The sequence below is a fragment of the Stylophora pistillata genome, chromosome 1 (assembly GCF_964205215.1).
Source record: "Stylophora pistillata chromosome 1, jaStyPist1.2, whole genome shotgun sequence".
Lineage (NCBI taxonomy): Eukaryota > Metazoa > Cnidaria > Anthozoa > Scleractinia > Pocilloporidae > Stylophora > Stylophora pistillata.
The window spans coordinates 35,028,126-35,045,390 of NC_142519.1; the positions used below are offsets into that span (position 1 = coordinate 35,028,126).

The window sequence follows — 17,265 nt, forward strand, 5'->3', positions numbered from 1 at the left end:
GTGATTAAAGATGAATTTAATATCTAAATAACAAAAATCTAAATGATCCAACTAAACTGCCTATATCCGAGTACAAAGGCCTCTAACGATAGCTCATAACCTGCAGCATCAACGATAATATTTTTTCTAAATGTGTAAGCGCGGAAGACCGGCTATGAAACCCCGCTAAATTTGTTGTAGAAACTGTAGCGGAAAATCAATCGAGCAGTGCATTAATCATGTTGTTCTGAATCGAGACGAGCGCAAACTAAATCTTTCTTTTTTTGCATGTGCGCTAACTTGGCATGTATCTGTGCATCTGTTCTAGACGACAAATTAAAAGGCTTTTGCCCTGAAATTCTTGAACTAACTACAAAATTGTATAATGAAGAGATATTTTCCGCAGATGTCTCAATATCTGTTAGATTTATAACTTTTATTACACTTGCTAACAGAACCGACTCATAATTTGTCCATGGTCCACGTATTTGGGGAGTTCCTGTCGAAGATAGAAATTCCGATCCCTTCAGCCTTTTATGGATTCCAGGTGACCCTGAAGGCTTCGAGGTAGGACGAGAACTGGCACCGTACTCATTTTCGCAACCCACACAAGAGCACGAAGAGGAACATCCCTGTCCGTGTCTCAGGCAAGGACACTTGGACTTGATTAATCCATCCCTGCAGGCTGCGAATTTTTTGACATCTTCTCTCTTCTTAGCCATACTTTCTCCACATCTACAGCTTAAGTGTCTATGTGGCATTTTACCGGCTGTATCTTCCCCATTGGTCCCTGGATCTTGGTTCAAATTACCACAGTTTTTGCAACTGCACCTTCTAGTACACGACATTCCTTTCCGCACACAAGGGCAGACCTTGCGTGCGGATGAAAGGCACGATGACTTGATTCCTCTCGCCAGATTTTTGCCACAGCAACAGCCTTTAATATTTTCTTTTACTGATATTTCAGAATCTGCAAGAAACAGGAATTAATTTTGTCAACAGCTTAACATTCATGATGAGTTTTAAGCTGTTGGATCAGCTTTTATTTTTTATAAATTCAGGTTGGCTATATGGTAAAGGGTTATACTTTATTCTGCGTAAAGCCGAGAAAATGGAAAAAATGAGAAATAATAAGTCATTTACATTAATTTCTAATGCATCATGTATTTTTATATGTGCATGATTGTTCTCAACAGTGCACGTCATCCACTATGCCTCGGCTAAAAGTGGAGAACGTCCGATGTAATCGCATAGCTAAAGGTAAACTCGCGGTCTGATTGGCTATCGATGAGAGGGTATTTAGGGTGGAATTGCACTTGTGCGTAAAGCGATATTGCTGACGTGAGTCGCGAGAAAAAATTATTGCGAACGTAGAAACAAAATTGCAACTCGTGTTACGAAAATTTCACCTTGTAAATGAATTGAAATTTAAATTTTAGAAAATTTGAGGAAACCATTCCTACTCAAAGTACGAGAAAACGCAAAGAATGAAAAAACAAAAGGGCAGAGACGAGGGAACAAAGCCCAACAACAGTTCATGCCGAGGAAACCAAACAAGCGTCGCGAAAGAACAACGAAAACTCACCGGTTTTCTGTAGATCTTGTTTTGATACCGGTACGCTTGAAATTTTCCTTTCGCTTAGGGATTTGAGCATCCAGTTGCTGATTGTTGGCGCCACATTTTGCAAAGTTGACTGGTAGCAGGCAACTCCAAGACATTAATTGAATGAAAGAACTTCTCTATAAAATCTCTTTCTTAAATAACTCCGTATTTTGTACTTTTAGTTTTTTTCGCCGATGATTGAGAAATGTGAGACACTTTTTTCTCCACGAGTTTGAAATAAAAATGGTTTTCATTCTAAAAATATCTTGTTCCCTATTCGCTAGATCTTGATACCTGACTTTGAAAGGGTTTCCATCGTTTATGTACTGGCATGGCGCACAAAAATATGAAACGTCTTGTTTCGCCCAGTGATTTGATGACTTTAGCTATGCGATTCAAGAAAAACTCAATGCTTGACGAGTGAATTCCATGTTAAATTTTACTTGAAAAACCAATATCGCACTCATCACTTCGCGATTCGTGCGCTATAGGTTTCTCACGTGAAATTTAAGGTGAACTCACTCACCAGGCAGTGAAATTTTCTATAGTATTCCCCGAGTAATATTTCTTGTCGATGTGCATGCGCAAACTCTTACATGTTAAATCAATGAATGAAATTTTGACTGCATCGTCCAGTTTAAACGTTAATCAATAAGTACAAATCAATTTGGAATTGAATCTTACGTAATTTATTACCCGCAGTACTGACAGGCGGTGTACTCACTTTGCTTCTTTGTAGCATCGTAATGTCCGCAAGCTGTTGCATCAAATGCAAGGTATAATGGTGATGTGGCGATGAAACAGTCTGGGACGAAAGTTGTATAAGGAAAAGATGCCAATGATGTTATTACAACCACGGGAATTTGAAGCACATCTGCACAAACCCTTACAACAAGGTCACCGAGATTACCGCTAAACGTCCCACGTTCTCTAAAGAGTTCGGTTTCTTCGTTAAGTCTAGAAGGATCCACCCCTGCGAGAAATTGGTAATTTTCATTACTTTGTACTTGATCCACAAAAAGTTTTCTCAAGTTATAAGCATTTTCCTCCTCGCAGCCTCTTAGTAAACCCAGATCTTCAAGGTGCGCCGTAAGAGCAGGATTCTTATCGATGAATTCTGGAAGTCTTCGCAATTGCCTTACAATGCTGGTGAAAACACAATCACCATCTCCGGAAACGGGATCAATTGTAAGTCCAAACGAGGCAAGGTTTCTTGAAAGATTGAAGCGATGATTATTTGCATTTTCCATCCCTTGCTTATTTTCACTGGTCAATGAATTTTGTGTTATATTCTGCAGGAAGAGCGAATCAAAAAAATCTGCTGATCTGTCCTTGACAGTGTTACTAATTTTTTCAAGTAGGCTATAAAGTTGATTGGTGATGTTTAATATTCTCTTTGCTACAGCATCAGAAAGGAGATGACTTATATCATCCGCCATTAATATCAACTCGTCATCTTGCTGGAACCACGACACAGGCGAGACTTTTTCAGCGTTGATAGTTGCATTACTCTTCACTAAATCATTTAATAAATTGTCATCATTTGTTTTGGTGGTTTTATCATTAGCTGCCTGGTCGTTTTCTAGTGGAACATCTGGAACCACGCGATGATTTTTGACATGTTTTTCTCCTTTTCTTTTCGTGTTCATGTAATGAAAAAGAACTGTTAATATTGCAATTGCAAGTTCAGGACCAACAACGGATGTTCCACATAAGAGAGATCTGTTTAAACTTCGGTGAATTCTCTCGTTTCCCGCAGTCCCTGCGCCCGGCTCTATATCAGAGAGACAGTCATTATTAATGTGCCGTCTTAACTTCACTATTTCATTAGAAAGAGGTTCATAAATCTCGCTCGCTAAGAATGTTTTCCAGCGTTCGCAGAAGGTGTCCAGATTTTTGCTCATAACTGAAGCGTCTGGGGTTTTCATCTTACGTTCGTCTCCTAAATCCCCATCTTGTCTGAAAACCAGGGAGAATTCTTTGCAGAATGTCCTGGAAAATTCATTTCCTTTTGGTACCATATTGGTCACGCGTTGTATAGCGTGGAATAAATCAAGTTTGACTGGGACGTCTTCCATTATATCTTGGATTTGCTTTCTTGATTGACAACAATTGTCTACATGCACAGCCTTCAACTTTAACCTGTTCCGACTTTTTACATCTCGCAAAAGGTTTTTAACTTCTGAATAACCTGTGGATTTTGTCAGCCTCCAATCCACGATTTCTCTATTCTCATTTAACAAAAGTAAAAGAAAGCCGAATTGTTTAACATAGCGACCATCCGTGTCGCGATAACAGCCAATATTTTTTCCAACCTTAAACGTGTGATCTAAGGATAAGGAAGTTGCTTCGATCTTTTCCATTTCTTCCCGGTATAACAGCCTCGTTTCCTCGAAACGATCCAAGTATATTCTGATTAACTGGGAATCAGAGGGAAAAGAGAATATCAGGTCCTCGTAAAAAATGATGCTTTCTTTGTCATTGCGATTTTGAACACCTGAGGTTTGCTTTGATGATAAGTAAGAAAGAAAGCGTTTATTTCTTTCCGAAAACTTTCTGAAATTCAAGTTTGCTATGATTTCACTTATCTGTAAAAAGTTATTACCCTCCAAAACCAAAGTCTCCACTAAATTAATGATATCCATCGTGCAGCAAGACTTGTGATATTTCTTGAAGGGAAAAAGGTTTGAAATAGAATCAGGTAGAAAATTCATAATTGCTGAAGATCCAGAGAGGTAAGAACACTGCTTGTCAAAACCTTTGTACGTGCATCTGTAATAACGTTGGACAAGGATGATGTTACCGCCCAAATCATAGACCATTCTCGGGTTCAGATAGCTCTTTCTGTTAATCACATTCGTCCATTTTTGGCCAGTCATCACGGCACCGTGTTTAGGACATCTTAATTGCAATTGGAAATGTTCGATGGGCGCCCAAATGAAAAGTTTTGGCAGCAAAAAGTTTCTTTGTTGAACCAGAAATATTTCTCCATCGGCAGCCATTCTTGCCCTTGTTGGTGGTTGAATTACATGATCAAACCGGTCGGCTTGCATATCTTGTTGAAACGAGCACAAAATCTTCTCTACGTAACTTTGTACTATGTCATCAAGGACAATAGAATTTACCATGAAAAAATTCAGGTTTAGAGCAAGTAAAAAATGTATGTGCGCCATTCTGTGCCGCCTGAGATGATAACTACCAATGATAAAAATCTACATTCATACTGCAAACAGCCCCTTTCACTTTTTGTTGTAGAAATTTGGGTGTAATTATTATTTTAGTAAACGTGCTTGTTACCGTATTACGCATACGTTAGGAATTTGGCAGCTTTATTTGACGCGTTACTTAGTTAATTACACCTATTGTGTAATAATAGGGATCCCAAGTAACGGCCACTGCGGTTAGGCTTCTTTCATCAGATTTCCCGTGAGTCACGATTAGGGCTGTTCTTCTAACAAAAGTCCTTGTCACCTTGTTGCGCATAAGTTGGGAATTTTGCAGTTTCATGCCAGATTCCTTGCGCCAAACCCATTATTAATAAAATCAACAATTCCAAACGATTAAAAGTACCGTTAGATTTGTGCCTGAACTTTTTTTCCGAAGATGTTTCAAATAAACTCTAATAAAATTAAAAAAATATCAAATATCAATGTTAAAGATGAAGATCCATTCTGGGTACTATATACATCTCGAAAATAAATTTGATACCAAACAAATCACGTACTCATACGTGAAACGGCCGGAAAATATCAAACATATACAACACCTCTGGTTTCAGAGCTAATGATAGAGGAAAGACTAGTGTAAAGTCACTGCGGTCAGGCTTCCTTTGTAAGATAATATCAGTCACGATTATGGCTGTAGTTAGATCGAAGTGGCCGGTTGGAAAATATGGACTGGAATCTGGACTGGAATCTGGACTGGACTGGACTGGACTTCACTCTTTTTGTAAAATATAAAATTTAATCGAAATTGGGTATCATTTATCTGTATGAATAAATAAAATCATGAAACAAAAAACCAAGATTTGACTGCCAAAATTCAGTTTTACCCTACATGTTCTATAGACCTACTATAATACTATTTCTTTCGTTGTAAGCTCTTGAATTTTTTCCATCATTTTGATGAATTCTGCCTTAACATCTTTAAGCAAATGGTGGTAGGCCTCCGTCGGTCAAGGTCGAACATGGGTATGGCATCCTAATTGTGTGCTTGGCTGGAGCATCGGCGACTATGAATGTGAAGACCAATGCGTGAATGGCCTTCTCAATACGTGAATACAAATCCTTCCAATATAATTAATAGGAAAAATAAGTTCATGCAAGGGTAAAAGCCTGCAAGACAAAGAAATTGAAGTCTGCAAAGTTTTTCAAAAGATAATTTACCTTAATCGAATTTGATCTCACTGTATCAATTTCTTTTCCTCTTACAATCCGTGTAAAATCCTCTTAGAGAGTTAAAAATTGTAATTTTAATGCAAATGATCGTCAATCAAGTTTCAGTTAAATCAAAACGGCAGGCCTAACGCGAGTGCAGTTCTCTAAAAATCACCGCATGGAAACTCTGTTGAATATATTGCCAAAAAGAAGAAAAATAAATGATAATAATAATAATAATAATAATAATAATAATAATAAAAGAAATCATAAGCAAAAAAAGCCCCTTAGATTTAGTCGAAATTTGACCACTATAGGAATGAGAAAGGAAAAAGAAAACAAGTCAATAGCCTTAAAAAAACGACAATTGAAAAGTAGAATCTGCCGAAACCACGAATGGCTGAAGAAGAATAGAATTCCAGGCAGGAAATCCATTGAGAGGTATACGATTGTAAGAATTCGAGCAAAAAAGAAAAAGGGAACAAAAAGCTCTTTGAATAAAAATATCTTGACTAAAAAAACAGATACTGTAGCTTAAGTCTATGGCAATAAACTTAGTCAATTGCCTTGAATTGTAATTTATTCCAGCATCCAGTAAAGACTAATTAAACGAAGATGTTTCTGCCTCGAAGCGGTATTGAAAAATTATTTGGGTAAATGAGAGGCCGCTATTAAAAGCCGATGGTTTATCGTCCTCTGTTTTTTCATTTTCTAGAAAAGTGTTGAATTTTTCAAGGAAGAATAACCTTCTAATCTTTCCTTTTCCAATTTTTTCTTTCGGGTTTAATCTGCTTCATTTTGAATAGAAGAGCTGTTTGAATTTCGCTGTTATTACACCTTTCTCCAAAATACAAGTTGAAAGTAACAAAATAATAAAATCTACAAAGTCAAGAGCTGCCATAATTTCCCACCAAATTAATTAAGAAAAGGCGGGATTTCCGAAGCGCTGGCGAGGTAAGAATGGTTTCATGAATGTTCCTTTTAATGTCTCTAGAGATTTTATTGGCAAGCTATTGAAGGTTATTGCTATTAATTTTGGATAAGAGGGCATTTTGGGGTTCTGTTTTTAATCTCTGTATACCACCATTCTGGATTTTCGCGCCAAAGATGTGATTTGAATTCTGATTGGTTTAGACATGGATATCGCCAGACGTGCACAACCTCAATGCCAGTGATAGCCAATGATGGCCTGTGATAGCCAGTGATAGCTAGTGATAGCGAGTGATAGCTGGTGATAGCCAGTGATAGCTAGTGATAGCCAGTGATAGCTAGTAATAGCCAGTGATAGTCAGTGATAGCTAGGGATAACTAGTGATAGCCAGTGATAGCTAGGGATAGTCAGTGATAGCCAGTGATAGCCAGTGATAGCTAGTGATAGCCAGTGATAGCTGGTGATAGCCAGTGATAGCTAGTGATAGTCAGTGATAGCCAGTGATAGCCAGTGATAGCTAGTGATAGCCAGTGATAGTCAGTGATAGCTAGGGATAGTCAGCGATAGCCAGTGATAGCCAGTAATAGCTAGTGATAGCAAGTGATAGCTAGTGATAGCTGGTGATAGCCAGTGATAGCTAGTGATAGTCAGTGATAGCCAGTGATAGCTAGTGATAGCCAGTGATAGCTATTGATAGCTAGTGATAGCCAGTGATAGTCAGTCATAGCTAGGGATAACTAGTGATAGCCAGTGATAGCTAGGGATAGTCAGTGATAGCCAGTGATAGCCAGTGATAGCTAGTGATAGCAAGTGATAGCTAGTGATAGCTGGTGATAGCCAGTGATAGCTAGTGATAGTCAGTGATAGCCAGTGATAGCTAGTGATAGCCAGTGATAGCTAGTGATAGCTAGTAATAGTCGGTGATAGCTAGTGATAGTCAGTGATAGCCAGTGATAGTAAGTGATAGCTAGGGATAACTAGTGATAGCCAGTGATAGCCTGTGATAGCTAGTGAGAGCCAGTGATAGCTAGTGATAGCTAGTGATAGCCAGTGATAGTCAGTCATAGCTAGGGATAAGTAGTGATAGCCAGTGATAGCCTGTGATAGCTAGTGATAGCTAGTGGTAGCCAGTGATAGCCAGTGATAGCAAGTGATAGCTTGAGATAGGTAGTGATAGGTAGTGATAGCCAGTGATAGCCAGTGATAGCTAGTGATAGCTAGTGATAGCTAGTGATAGCTAGTGATAGCTAGGGATAACTAGTGATAGCCAGTGATAGCCTGTGATAGCTAGTGACAGCTAGTGGTAGCCAGTGATAGCAAGTGATAGCCTGTGATAGCCAGTGATAGCTAGTGATAGCTAGTAATAGTCGGTGATAGCTAGTGATAGTCAGTGATAGCCAGTGATAGTAAGTGATAGCTAGGGATAACTAGTGATAGCCAGTGATAGCCTGTGATAGCTAATGATAGCTGGTAGTAGCCAGTGATAGCCAGTGATAGCAAGTGATAGCCTGTGATAGCCAGTGATAGCTAGTGATAACCAGTGATAGCCAGTGATAGCTAGTGATAGCCAGTGATAGCCTGTGATAGCCAGTGATAGCTAGTGATAGCCAGTGATAGCTAGTGATAGCCAGTGATAGCCTGTGATAACCAGTGATAGCTAGTGATGGCCAGTGATAGTCAGTGATAGCCTGTGATAGCCTGTGATACCTAGTGATTGCTAGTGATAGCCAGTGATAGCCAGTGATAGCCAGTGATAGCCAGTGATAGCTAGTGATGGCCAGTGATAGCTTGTGATAGCTAGTGATAGCTAGTGATAGCTAGTGATAGCTAGTGATAGCTAGTGATAGCTCGTGATAACCGGTGATAGCCAGTGATAGCTAGTGATAGCCAGTGATAGCTAGTGATAGCTAGTAATAGTCGGTGATAGCTAGTGATAGTCAGTGATAGCCAGTGATAGTAAGTGATAGCTAGGGATAACTAGTGATAGCCAGTGATAGCCTGTGATAGCTAGTGATAGCCAGTGATAGCTAGTGATAGCTAGTGATAGCCAGTGATAGTCAGTCATAGCTAGGGATAAGTAGTGATAGCCAGTGATAGCCTGTGATAGCTAGTGATAGCTAGTGGTAGCCAGTGATAGCCAGTGATAGCAAGTGATAGCTTGAGATAGGTAGTGATAGGTAGTGATAGCCAGTGATAGCCAGTGATAGCTAGTGATAGCTAGTGATAGCTAGTGATAGCTAGTGATAGCTAGGGATAACTAGTGATAGCCAGTGATAGCCTGTGATAGCTAGTGACAGCTAGTGGTAGCCAGTGATAGCAAGTGATAGCCTGTGATAGCCAGTGATAGCTAGTGATAGCTAGTAATAGTCGGTGATAGCTAGTGATAGTCAGTGATAGCCAGTGATAGTAAGTGATAGCTAGGGATAACTAGTGATAGCCAGTGATAGCCTGTGATAGCTAATGATAGCTGGTAGTAGCCAGTGATAGCCAGTGATAACTGGTGATAGCAAGTGATAGCCTGTGATAGCCAGTGATAGCTAGTGATAACCAGTGATAGCCAGTGATAGCTAGTGATAGCCAGTGATAGCCTGTGATAGCCAGTGATAGCTAGTGATAGCCAGTGATAGCCAGTGATAGCTAGTGATAGCCAGTGATAGCCTGTGATAACCAGTGATAGCTAGTGATGGCCAGTGATAGTCAGTGATAGCCTGTGATAGCCTGTGATACCTAGTGATTGCTAGTGATAGCCAGTGATAGCCAGTGATAGCCAGTGATAGCTAGTGATGGCCAGTGATAGCTTGTGATAGCTAGTGATAGCTAGTGATAGCTAGTGATAGCTAGTGATAGCTAGTGATAGCTCGTGATAACCGGTGATAGCCAGTGATAGCTAGTGATAGCCAGTGATAGCCTGTGATAGCCAGTGATAGCTTATGATATCCAGTGATAGCCAGTGATAGCCAGTGATAGCTAGTGATAGCCAGTGATAGCCAGTGATAGCTAGTGATAGCCAGTGATAGCCAGTGATAGCTAGTGATAGCCAGTGATAGTCTGTGATAGCCAGTGATAGCTAGTGATGGCCAGTGATAGCCGGTGATAGCCGGCGATAGCCTGTGATAGCCTTTGATAGGTAGTGATTGCTAGTGATAGCCAGTGATAGCCAGTGATAGCCAATGATAGCCAGTGATAGCCTGTGATAGCCAGTGATAGCTTGTGATATCCAGTGATAGCCAGTGATAGCCTGTGATAGCCAGTGATAGCTAGTGATAGCCAGTGATAGCCAGTGATAGCCAGTGATAGCTAGTGATGGCCAGTGATAGCTTGTGATAGCTAGAGATAGCTAGTGATAGCCAGTGATAGCTAGTGATAGCTAGTGATAGCTCGTGATAACCGGTGATAGCCAGTGATAGCCAGTGATAGCTAGTGATAGCCAGTGATAGCCTGTGATAGCCAGTGATAGCTTATGATATCCAGTGATAGCCAGTGATAGCCTGTGATAGCCAGTGATAGCTAGTGATAGCCAGTGATAGCCAGTGATTGCTAGTGATAGCCAGTGATAGCCAGTGATAGCTAGTGATAGCCAGTGATAGTCTGTGATAGCCAGTGATAGCCAGTGATAGCTAGTGATAGCCAGTGATAGTCTGTGATAGCCAGTGATAGCTAGTGATAGCCAGTGATAGCCAGTGATAGCTAGTGATAGCCAGTGATAGCCAGTGATAGCTAGTGATAGCCAGTGATAGTCTGTGATAGCCAGTGATAGCTAGTGATAGCCAGTGATAGCTAGTGATAGCCAGTGATAGCTAGTGATAGCCAGTGATAGTCTGTGATAGCCAGTGATAGCCAGTGATAGCCAGTGATAGCTAGTGATAGCCAGTGATAGTCTGTGATAGCCAGTGATAGCTAGTGATAGCCAGTGATAGCCAGTGATAGCTAGTGATAGCCAGTGATAGCTAGTGATAGCCAGTGATAGTCTGTGATAGCCAGTGATAGCTAGTGATGGCCAGTGATAGCCGGTGATAGCCGGCGATAGCCTGTTATAGCCTGTGATTGCTAGTGATTGCTAGTGATAGCCAGTGATAGCCTGTGATAGCCAGTGATAGCTAGTGATAGCCAGTGATAGCCAGTGATAGCTAGTGATGGCCAGTGATTGCTTGTGATAGCTAGTGATAGCTAGTGATAGCCAGTGATAGCTAGTGATAGCCAGTGATAGCTCGTGATAACCAGTGATAGCCAGTGATAGCCAGTGATAGCTCGTGATATCCAATGATAGCCAGTGATAGCCTGTGATAGCCTGTGATAGCCAGTGATAGCCAGTGATAGCTCGTGATATCCAATGATAGCCAGTGATAGCCTGTGATAGCCTGTGATAGCCTGTGATAGCCTGTGATAGCTTGTGGTAGTCAATGTTAGTGCATTAACAGCGGGTAGAAGAGTTATCTAGGACATATCATGTTGTATACATGAAGTCTATAATACATAGTATTAATAGGTATTAGTTATTGGGACCTGTTATGGGCCTTACATGGACGCTTTACCTCGATATAGCGTCACCCGCAGTAAACGGGAGGTGAATTGCATCAAAATGCAGGTAGGGGAGTGTTGGATAGCTACTGAAACCTTCCCAGTTTTGCACAAAGCAGTAAAAAGGCCCTTTTGCTGCAATGTGTGAAGCTAGGCCTATCGAGATGGGTTAAATCTGTGGGCAGCGCGCGATTCAAAAGCACCATCGATCAGTTTCACTTGATCTACTGATCTACCAAAACACCACACGTAACCTTGAACGAGGGCCTTGTACATTGACGTAGCAGTGCGGACTTGCGGTAGTAAACTGAGATACTCCCATATATTGTGGAAAATATTAAGCAGATCATGTTGAGCGCATCAGTAACTTGTATATATTTGACATATATGTTGTTTGGCTCATATCTCCTCAAGGAGCGTACGTTACCATACTACACATGCAACACAAAACCTTTTTTTTTTTAACCAACCAACAAAGAGACTAGGAGAAACACAAGACTTACTTCACATTAACAAAGTGCGCATGAGAGGCCAGCAGACTAGAAAGTCAAGCTAACCATAATGATGTATTTGATGATTATGGGGCTATTAGATCAGTAGTTCACTGTGCGTTTTGATTGGTTCTTTCTTTTGATCTGTTAGGGCGCAGATGCATAAATGGCATCACTTCTAACAAACTTTTGTTTATTTATCATGTAAAATAAATAGCTTCCATGATGCTGCAAGTCAGACCCCATTAAGAGAACAATAATGTATCAGATCAAAAAAGATGTCAAAATTTGCTAAGAACATGAGTGACACACTCAGTTGGTATTCCTGTTCTTTCCACATTTTGGCATCTCTGTAAAAAAAACAGCGACATGACTTCCTGGAATCTACTTGCCCAATGCTGAGAATCAATGTGCTTAGAGTTCCAGAATACGAAAAGGAGCAAACCAAAACTGGCTCTAGTCAGCTCAGGGTTTTTGTTTCAAAGGGTGGAGTTTCTGAGGTTAAACTGACAACTGGTATTGTCTAAGAGATGTCTATTGGGAAGGTCAATATGGTTTGAGCTATTATTAGATTTGAGTGGCCCAAGATTTGAGTTAGGGAGAATCAGCTAGTATCAGTAGTTATTAACATGATTGTGAGTATATATCTTAAAATGTGAAATTACATTCTACATGTAGCTGTAAAGTTCTTGTTGGGTTTAAACAAAATTGTTCACACATTGTATTTGAAAACACAATTTTATGAAATAGTTTAATAATTTTATCACTAATTCCCTTACTTTCAACCACGGTCCCCCCCCCCCCCTCCCTGTAAATATTTCACTTTGTTATCTATGATATTCATTGTATAAGATTGAATGGGGTATTGAAATAAACTGCACTTTGATTCAACTTTCATTCCTAAATACTCTGTTCATCATGGCAACATGGAGGTAATGTATCAACAAATTTTGTTGCCAATAATTTGTAGCAAAGAACCTCCACATTTTCCTCTTGGCTTTGACCTTTTCGTATTACATGGAAATGATATTTAAATGATCAAAACTTTCCAACATTAGTTCTTAAAGCTGTGCCTTGCCCTAACACAGTAGTTTAGTGAGTATGTTACACTGCTACTGAATTTTGAAGCTTGCTTGGCAACCCATTTCAGTATTAAGATGACAATTTCCAATTTTCAGCAAATGAAAGGCTGCAAAAGTGAGACAGCAATACCCTGCTGTGCTGGCATCTCTTTTGTCTGCAAAACTATTTGAGAATTCTGATTGCAGTGAAAAGAAACACTTTTAACCCTTATGACCTGATAATTGTTGTATTTTGGTTAGAAGCGCATCAAGTTACCAGTGACCTTGCTGAATGAGCACATCACATGCAAGTTATGCAACGGATATCTCATTGATGCAGCAACTATCACAGAATGTTTGCACACTTGTAAGTGGATTGAACTTGTTTGAATTATATATTTGAATATGACAGTATACCTCTGTGTAATCTTGAAAATGTGTAACTATCAATAATATTATTTTATAATCCTGTCCAGGTCCCAAAATATTATAATTGACTCCCCTTTCTAGCTACCATGATTGTAGCTCTTAGGTACAAATTATTCCATTGTTATTCTGTTGTTATTTAGTAATTGTTCTTAGGAGTTGGAAGCTGAACATTTTGTATAGCTTTTTTTAACCATGGCATACTCAAAGCTTTTTAAAAGGTTGTGAGGGGGAGGATTGTATTTGCGACTTTTACATGACTGTAGCTCTGAAGGTTGAATACAAGCAGGATTAGGGATGTACAGTTTGTGGACAGTGGACAGTGGATGCACATGTCATTGGTCAAATGAGAATTGTTCACCAAGGTTGAAAATCCTTACAACCTAATTTGCAGACTTAGGTCCCTATGCTCTCATTAGATTTAAATTCAATCAAAGTTTCATTTTTCTCTCTCATAAAATTTAGTTTGCAAGAGCTGCTTGGTTAGACATATTGAACTTGTGAATCGATGTCCAACATGTGACAATCAAATCCATGAGTCGCAGCCACTTTACAACATCAGGTACTACCAGTTAATTTTTGATTTGTTGACATGGTTGTTTTACAAATGATGAGGAAAGACATTTTTTATGAAAGTTATCTGAAGGATTGACAGATTATTAGCTCATATGGTAATGTCATTGAAAAAAAACTATGTTTCCTTTTAATTGTCAGAGTAAGATTTTCTTCAAGTTTCCGAATCCATAAAGTGGGTGTGTTAAATATCATATATAAGCACATTTGGTCATCTTTCATGACCAGATATACAACATATGTGTAACACAGGTCTATATTAGTTTTCCATGTACATCAAACAAGAAATATAAAAGAAAAAAATGAAGTCTGACCTGTTAAAAATTTTGGTTCAGGGAACTGGTTCTCTGTAACCAATTCATTTAATTTAAATTGTAAGTTTTGAATGTTTTAAAATATTTTATGGATCCAATAACTGAGTGTTTACCAGAGGTTTTGGATTCATCCAACCATTCCTTCATCTTGTGAAGTTTTTATTTTTAAAAACATATTATATTTTGAATGTCAATAAAATTAGGCTATAGGATATAACATTTTAAATTACAGTTATACAGTTATTTATATTACCAAAACTAAAACATACCATTTTTCTTCAATGGTAGGCTTGACAGAACCATGCAAGACATTGTTTACAAGCTTCTTCCAAAAGTGGAGAAGGGTTTGTATACAAAATCACACAATTAGATTTAAATATTATAATATTCTTTGAATTTGTCATTATCCTCCAAGTTGTTGTGTGTTATTTTTGTTACAGAGGAAAAACGCAGAGAGCGCAAGTTTTATAAAGACAGAGGAATTCCTTATCCAGACCCTAAAGGTAAAGAATTGTGCTTTTGATCAGATGAATATTGATACATGCCTGTAAGCCTTACTAAATACTCACATTCTATCATTTGTGGCCCCAATGTAGGAGAATCATGTCAAATTCACTTTCATGAGTTAGGGAGAATATAGAATCCAAATGAGTGGTCAAGGTTGAAAGTTCTGCTTTATTATTCTACATCATGTAATTGTGCACTGGAGATGCAGATGTTGCCTACTCAGTATGGGTTTAAGTGAACTAGGCATGAGTGATTTAAATGGGTGTTATCAAGTGGTTATACACCTCATCAGTTAAGTATCATTTGCACATGTTTTCTTGCACAGATTGATTTCAACTTGTGTGCACTTCTGCCCAAAATGGTCATTTAATGTCAACAAAAGCTGTGCGCTAGCTTGCCTGGGTGTCACAGGTGACCAACCCATGTAGATGACAGTTAACTTTGCCTTTGTTCCAAGCTTCTAAGAGTTATGCCGCTCAAATTTCCTAGACTAGAGACTTCATGCACCTAGTATTACTATTGTAGAAAGATGTCAGCCAGTTTGCTGGAAACTGAGTAATGAGTTTGACTAAAAATGAAGTAACATGGACACCAGCTGCCTTTTTTTTGGAAAGATTTTCAGTTTTGTTTTTATGTTGTTTGTAGTTGCAGTCAGCCAAACACTTACAAGTACTGGCCCAAGACCATCAAAAGCAACAAAGAAAAACAAAGGAGCAGCACCTAAAACAAGTAAAACTACAAAAGTGAAAAGTTATCACAGAACAGATGAGCAAATCTCCCTTCAACTTGAGACATACCGGTCAGTTCAACCGAATTCAGGCAATAAATTTCTCTAAAACAAGAAAAAAATATTCCATTCTTCTAGTTTACGGCAGAAGCTTGACAAAGGGAGGAGAAAGATAAAAATGTTCTGTGAATGTTCTGCCGAGCCTGCCCCTTCCTTCTCAAACCTCATACCCCCATCCCTAAATCCAACCTCAAAAAAAAAAACAACTAAAAAGTAAAAGTGCTAATAATATCAAGTGTATGTACAAGTGCTAATATGAATTGTAACTTGTTGTAGGGATGGAAGTATGTGTAGCTCAACAGAAATAGAGGTGAGAATGTTTTAAATGATTGATTCATTACAACTACAGCACAGATGCTCAACAATACTGCTCTCCTTTCCTTCTCTAAACCTTCCTTCTCTTGGTTTGAATCTGAAAATGGATTATTAATAGATACTTTATAATTGTATCTACTTTGTTCTTCTTCTTTATAGTTGCTTTCAATGTGCAGGAATTTGAGGTCCCCCTGATTTGTTAATTATTGGTGAATATACTTTCTACTTTTTAGCCTCTACCAAAGAAATTTATCAGGTTGTCAACACAGGTCACTATTGGTTTGCTCCAGAAGTTTTTGGCTTGGAAACTACACTTGGACTCTGAAAGCACGGTGAGAAGAGTTCAGCTGTTTTAAGACATCAGAATTCTTTGTGTTGCTAAACTACTGGCATTTACTACGAGAACAGATAACAATAAAGACAGAGTCGGCTATCATTTTACTTGCAATTGAAATTGTATCATGTATGCAGCTTTGTATCACGTATGCAACTTTGTAAATTTTGTTCTTTCAGGTGGGTATCCTTTATGATAAAACAGAAATGGGAAGAGATCTTACACTGAAGTACATCAGTGATAATCTCTGTCCTCCAAAGGTAATTGCTCGTCTGATTTTCTGATATCCACTAAATAACATACCGGGTGAAACAGTCATGGTACATGCATAGGTAAATGTACTTGGCTTTACCATCCAATCTTACAGGGCCTGCTTAGGGAATGATTCATCTCTACCCATTCTTCTCCTGTCCTGGTTCTAATGGCACTAAAATGTTGATGTCATGACCTTATATTTGCTAATCCTGCTACTAGCTCGTGAGTTTCTAATAAAATGTTCTTGTTTTAGGAACACTCTGCGCCTTTGATTCTACATTACAGAGCTATGGATGTAAGCTTCGCAAGATGACCGGTGTTGCAGAGTGAATTCCAAATTGATTGTTTTCTAATGTTTCAGTAACGTTGTAGTAAGACATGTCTTATGGAGCTTGATGACATTCCACAACAGGAAAAAAACAGCAAACGATGTTCTAGCCTGCGTCGCAGACAGTCTAAACCGCCGGTATAGACTATACCGGGGATTGTGTGACACGTCCGCTGGTATAGACTATACCGGGGATTGTGTGACACGTCCCCGGCTGCAACGCAGGCTAACGATGTTCATATTTCATGAAATTTGAAAAAGTTTAAAAATCCAATGTTCTAGCCTATTATAATTATTATAGTTAGTGTTTCGCTTTATCGATCTTTATCGTTAGGTGTATTTTGTATTTATTCGTGATAAATTCAGTCAGCTTTAAAGGAAAACATATGATAAAGAAAATCAGTGAGATTATTGTAGTTCCATTTTAAATTTACGGAAAAGTTCCTACTAAAAGAAAACTTGTCTTT

General features: G+C 38.9%; 2 protein-coding genes across 2 annotated transcripts; one reads left to right on the top strand and one right to left on the bottom strand.

Moving 5' to 3' along the window:
- Positions 1 to 212: 212 nt before the first annotated feature.
- On the bottom strand, positions 213 to 5,166 carry LOC148742229 (uncharacterized). The gene is made up of 2 exons (XM_088746895.1): positions 2,307 to 5,166; positions 213 to 949 (listed from the first exon to the last, which is right to left on the bottom strand). The coding sequence occupies exons 1-2, from the start codon at positions 4,753 to 4,755 to the stop codon at positions 213 to 215; spliced, it is 3,186 nt and encodes a 1,061-aa protein (XP_088603021.1). The 5' UTR covers positions 4,756 to 5,166.
- Positions 5,167 to 11,435: 6,269 nt separating this feature from the next.
- On the top strand, positions 11,436 to 17,265 carry LOC111326261 (polycomb group RING finger protein 3). Its single transcript, XM_022930219.2, has 10 exons — positions 11,436 to 11,474; positions 13,221 to 13,326; positions 13,851 to 13,947; positions 14,561 to 14,616; positions 14,713 to 14,775; positions 15,425 to 15,578; positions 15,843 to 15,876; positions 16,115 to 16,213; positions 16,395 to 16,475; positions 16,724 to 17,265. Exons 1-10 carry the CDS (start codon positions 11,469 to 11,471, stop codon positions 16,781 to 16,783), a joined length of 756 nt encoding a protein of 251 aa, XP_022785954.2. The 5' UTR covers positions 11,436 to 11,468; the 3' UTR covers positions 16,784 to 17,265.

What these genes read in the sequence shown, in the direction of transcription:
- LOC148742229 (XM_088746895.1), bottom strand. Translation starts at nt 4,755, where the DNA reads ATGGCGCACATACATTTTTTACTTGCTCTAAACCTGAATTTTTTCATG. An exon ending in CGATGCTACAAAGAAGCAAA is followed by an intron (nt 950 to 2,306) that starts GTGAGTACACCG and finishes TGTTTCTTGCAG; the next exon opens with ATTCTGAAATATCAGTAAAA.
- LOC111326261 (XM_022930219.2), top strand. An exon ending in CTTCAACTTGAGACATACCG is followed by an intron (nt 15,579 to 15,842) that starts GTCAGTTCAACC and finishes AACTTGTTGTAG; the next exon opens with GGATGGAAGTATGTGTAGCT. An exon ending in ACTTGGACTCTGAAAGCACG is followed by an intron (nt 16,214 to 16,394) that starts GTGAGAAGAGTT and finishes TTGTTCTTTCAG; the next exon opens with GTGGGTATCCTTTATGATAA.